Source organism: Chinchilla lanigera, unplaced genomic scaffold (assembly GCF_000276665.1).
Source record: "Chinchilla lanigera isolate Chin_1 unplaced genomic scaffold, ChiLan1.0 scaffold00051, whole genome shotgun sequence".
Lineage (NCBI taxonomy): Eukaryota > Metazoa > Chordata > Mammalia > Rodentia > Chinchillidae > Chinchilla > Chinchilla lanigera.
In genome coordinates, this window is record NW_004955452.1 from 2,190,177 (window position 1) to 2,195,385 (window position 5,209).

Below are 5,209 nucleotides of genomic sequence, written 5' to 3' on the forward strand. Positions count from 1 at the left end.
GGATGGGGCCTTCTACCACACCTGTGGCGGCAGCCTCATCGCCCCCGACTGGGTCGTGACTGCAGCCCACTGCATCTCGTGAGTTCTGTCAGCTGTGCTGGGCTCTCCCAGCTGTTGTCCGTGCGTGAGACCCGGGCAGCTGGGGCAGTGGGTGACCGTGGGAGAGGAGGGAGGCTGGCCACAGGCCCGGACGCACCTGCCTTCCACCTGCAGGAACTCCCGGACCTACCAGGTGGTGCTGGGCGAGTATGACCGGGCCGTGCAGGAGGGCCCTGAGCAGGTGATCCCCGTCAATCCTGGTGACCTCTTCGTACACCCGAGCTGGAGAAGCTACTGTGTGGCCTGCGGGTGAGTGGGGTCCCGGACCAGCCCCCGGGGCTCCTCTCTGATCCCTGGACACACAGTACACACCCACTGAGGCTTGAGCCGGCAGAGCCTCGAAGAAGCATCAACACCTGACCTCTCTCCCTGCACTGGGAACAGCGGGGCGCAGGGAGGGGCAGTCACTCCCCAGAACCCAGGACTCCCTGCCCTCCTGCAAACCCAACGGTCCCCACTGGGACAGATATGCAGCCTGAGCCTTCTGGTCCAGCCCCCACGGGCCAGTGAAAGAACCCTGGACAGAGAGCCCACTATGCAAGTTACCTTTTCGGGGTGGCAGTTTTGCCATTTATCACAGGGTGACCATGAAGCAGGCGTCCGGGGTGCTGTGAGGGTGAAGGGGTCCGTCCTAAGCCCTCAAATGCGGGCAGAATTGTATGTGTGGGTGGTGCGGTTTCTCTGGTGAGAAGATAGAGGAGGGTGCAGCCCTGAACCCGCAGTGTAGGCGTGAGGAGCCGTGCTGAGTGACGCCCTGGCCCATCCGGGGCTCCTGGGGTGAGCAGAGACAGGTCAGACCCCAGTGATGAGCAGGCAGATGAAGACAGAGAGTTCTGCTTCTCAAAGTGAGGCCCTGGGTCAGCAGCATCCCAGCAACCCTGGGAACCCATAAGAAATATGGATTCTCGGGCTTCGCCCAGAGCCGTGGCCTTGGCAAGGCTGAGCGGGGGCCCAGCAATTGCTGTGGCTGAGCTCTCCAAGTGGTTCTCACTTGGACAATTGGGCATGTGAGGGAATTCTTTATTATGAGGGCCAAGGGTCAACGTGGGCCGTAGTGGTAGGGAGATTCTCAGAGCCACTTGGCCAAGCTAGGGATTGTGGCCCAGGCCTGTGATCCCAGCGCTAAGGGAGGCTGAGGCAGGAGGGTGGAAGTTTGAGTCTAGCCCTGGCAACTTAGTAACTTTTTTGATTTTTTTATTTTTTAGATACTGGGAATCAAATTCAGGACCTTGGACTTACCAGGCAGGCACTTGTACCACTGAGATATATCCTTGGTCCAACTTAATAATTTGTTGAGACTCTGTCTCAAAAGAAAAAGTACTATAAAGAGAAAAGGGCTGGGCATGTAGTTCATTGCGATGACCCTGGGTTCGAGCCCCAGCCTCAGAAAAAAAGTTCTCAGTGTTCATGGTGGGGAGCCTGATCCACATCAGCCTGATCTCAGACCAGGATGTGGGAACTGGCCCGGTGGAGGCCCAGGCCCCATGTGCCTCTTCCCCTCCCCAGCAATGACATCGCCCTGGTCAAGCTCTCGCGCAGTGCCCAGCTGGGGAACACCGTCCAGCTTGCCACCCTCCCTCCTGCTGATGACATCCTGCCCAACGGGGCGCCCTGCTACATCAGCGGCTGGGGCCGCCTCTACAGTACGTGCAGACCCCTCTAGTGGCCTCAGGGACAGTGACCAAAAGCCAAGCCTGGGCTGTGGGTGGAAGGCCACACAAGGTCTGGTGTATGGTGGATAAAGCCTGCAGGAACACATGGCACCTCTGTGCCAGAAGTGCGGTGGGCTCTGCATGTCCCACCGTGGAGCTCCTGGCCCAGTTCCCCACTCACCGTTCTCTGTCCCCGCAGCCAATGGGCCCCTCCCGGACAAGTTGCAGCAGGCCCTGCTGCCTGCGGTGGACCATGAGCACTGCTCCCGGTGGGACTGGTGGGGCATCTCTGTGAGGAGGACCATGGTGTGCGCTGGCGGTGACATCCAGTCTGGCTGCAATGTGAGTTCGCCCCATCCTTGCGTCCCCTGCCGCAGGCCAGGCAGGACATGGGGGAGTCAGCGCAGAGCCCAGGTCCGGTAGACAGGACCTGGATTCCAGATCCTGCTCACAAGCCACCCTGACTGGGACAGGTCTCTGTCCCTCCCTGGGCCTCAAGGGTCTCCATCTACATAACAAGGGACACTGTCCTCTGACCTCTAAGTCACACCACCTCCGTGGTTCTGAAACTATAATTAAACATTCAAGCCTGGCCTGGTGGTGCAGGCCTGTAATCCCAGCACTGGAAGGCTGAAGCAGGAAATCACTGCGAGTTTGAGGCCAGCTGGGGCTACATAAAGAGGCTGGGGCTAGCCAGACTACACAGGGAGACTCTGTCTCAAAAACACACAAAAAAACAAAAAAAAAAAAAACCATTTAGAAGATTCAGGATGTAGCTCAGGGTTAGAGTACTAGTCTACTGCAGGGGTTTAATCCCCAACACTGCAGAAAGAAAGAAAGAAAGAAAGAAAGAAAGAAAGAAAGAAAGAAAGAAAGAAAGAAAGAAAGAAAGAAAGAAAGAAAGAGTTCAGAATACTTAGCCCGGCGTGGTGGTGCACTCCTGTAATTCCAGCACACGGGAGGCTGAGGCAGGAGGATCGTTGCAAGTTTGAGACCAGCCTGGGCTACAAAGTGAGCTCCAGGCCAGCCTGAACTGCATAGAGAGACCTGTCTCAAAAAGACAAAACAACAACAACAACAACAAAACAAAACAAAACAGAATATTCTAACTAAACTATGAGTATGAACAGTGATATTGGTAATTCACTGTGGCTCTACGAACCAGAGCTGCCATTTCTTGAGCGCTTCCTCCCTGTTAGGGGTTAGTGTCCACTGTCCCCTCCTGTAACCCCCACAAAATCTCTGAGGGGGCGTTCTTTCCTTGCTCCATCACAAATGCGCTCCCAAATGCCCAGAGATTCCTCAACTTCAATCTCAGTGCGCTCAGGGCCAAACTGCAGCTGAGACCCACCCTGTCTGGTGGTTCCAGGGTGACTCTGGGGGACCCCTCAACTGTCCCACCGACGAGGGCAAATGGCAGGTGCACGGCGTGACCAGCTTTGTCTCGTCACTGGGCTGCAACACGCTCAAGAAGCCCACAGTGTTCACGAGAGTCTCGGCCTTCATTGACTGGATCGAGGAGGTGAGCTCAGGGGGTTGAGGGAGGGACCCGGACCCAGGGAGCAGAGGCTCCTGCAGGCACAGCAGGGTGCCTGGAGCTGCGCCAGAGGGGCAGGTGTTTTCTGCTGGCCCCGAGGACCTGCACGGCTTCTGGGCGGAGCTGTGAGCCCGGCTGCTGAGCTTCCTCAGTCCTTAGGGTTTCCAAAGAGGCTCCTGTGCTCCAGGGCTCCCTCCTCACGCACACACGGGGCCTCCTGCTGGGGGACAGAGGAGAACCCTGAGAGATGGCGACATTGGCGATAGTAACACTCAGGCCACAGTGACAGTGCAGAACTCCTTCCTCCCTGGGACAGCCAGTCCAAGACCATTAAGATTGCTCATGACAACAGTGATGGCTACACTTTACAGACCCCTTCAGTCTGTGCCAGAGCTGGGCATGGTGGGCCACGCCTACACTCCCAGCACACTGGGAGGCTGAGGCAGGAGGATCATAAGTTTCAGGCCAGCCTGGGCAACTTAGCAACTGAATGGGACCCCTGTCTCAAAACTTGTAAAACAAAGTGGGGGCCGGGGAAGGCGCTAACTGCAAAGGCCCTTGGTGTTCAGTCTGCAGTGCTGAAAATCCAAAAATAAAGAAGTAGAAAAAAGCTGGTTGGGGACATAGCTCAGGGGTGGCGCTGCCCTGGCTACCCCAGAAACCAAACAGAAGTGGCCCTGGGCCCTGCGGTGAGAACCTGAGGTAACAGTCTCATCATGAGCCCCACGAGGAAAACTCTATTATTATCCTACTAGTAGGACACTAAGGCTCAGAGAGGCCCAGGGTCCTCCTAGGGCCACACAGCTGATGGGGCGACAGAGCTGGGAGCTGAGCCCAGTTCCACCTGGCTCTGGAACCCGCGCTGCTAACTACTCTCTCTGCGCCCTCCTCCTGCTTTCTTCCAGACCATAGCCAGCCACTAGGACCGAGGCCCAGCTGGCCGCGCCCACCCCGCGTCCTCCATACACAATAAAGGCGTCTCTGCAAGCCCTGAGTCTGTCTTCTTCACTGTCTTGGCCCTTCCTCGCGGGTCTCTGAGGAGAGGGACAAGCAGCGCCCCGCTCTCCCCTTGCCCCGTGTCCACCCCAGGAGGGGGTGGTCTGGCGGAGGCTGTCACTTCCCTGCCCCACACTTCCCTTCGCCCCTCCTCGGCGTCCTCCTCCCTGCAAGGACGGACTGGGACACCGGGCCTTAGCGTCCTTCAGTGTCCTCCCTCCCCAGCTGCAGCAGCTCTGAGCAGAGGTGCAGCTCTGCTGTCGGCCCCCTCCCCCTCAGACCTTGCAGTCTGTGGCCCCTCTTGGGAGAAGGGGCGGAGAGCAGGGAGCCACTGGGGCCCGCATCAACATCCGACCTCTCTCAGCCCCGGGAGGCTGTGATTAACTCAGGTAGCCCTCCTCAAGTTCCCCTGGTCGGTCCCTGACATTCTTCACGGAGGTGTGACCCTGTCAAATACACAGTGTCAGGCAGTGTTCCATGGACCTCTGCTGTGACAGCTGCTGTGGTCCTGGACACCCCGTCCCTAGTCCTGAAGGTGTGTGCCCTCACCCCAGCAGGCTCAAGTTTAGACTAAGCATGTGAATTGAATTTGATGAACTATGTCCTTCCAATCAGAGTGCTCAGACTAGAAGGTATAAATTCAGGCCAGTTTGGACCAATCAGCAGGCTCCAAGTAGGGCCAATCCCAGGCCTGCAGTTGCTGTATAAGCAGCACTCCACTCACACTTCCCAGGTAGGCAGAGGAGGCCACTTCCTGCTGCAGAGTGGGTCATGTTCAAGTAAAGCCTCTCTCAGGGTCCTGTACCTCTGCATGTGGGCTATTTCTCAGGTAGTGTGGGCTTGGAAGTTCCTACAAATGTACTCACTTAGCCTGAGTAGTGGGACAGAATGGTTGCTTTAGAAGAAAGAGCTGCAAATGCTAGGG

The 5,209-nt window shown here is 57.2% G+C and overlaps 1 protein-coding gene across 1 annotated transcript; it reads left to right on the top strand.

The window, feature by feature from the left end:
• Cela3b (chymotrypsin-like elastase family, member 3B) lies at window positions 1-4,277 on the top strand (the record flags this gene model as incomplete). The annotated part of the gene is given in 6 exon segments (XM_013519470.1): window positions 1-78; window positions 214-348; window positions 1,606-1,742; window positions 1,951-2,093; window positions 3,121-3,273; window positions 4,194-4,277. Coding segments are annotated over 6 exon segments (664 nt in total), but the record flags the coding sequence as incomplete, so codon positions are not given.
• Window positions 4,278-5,209: the final 932 nt, after the last annotated feature.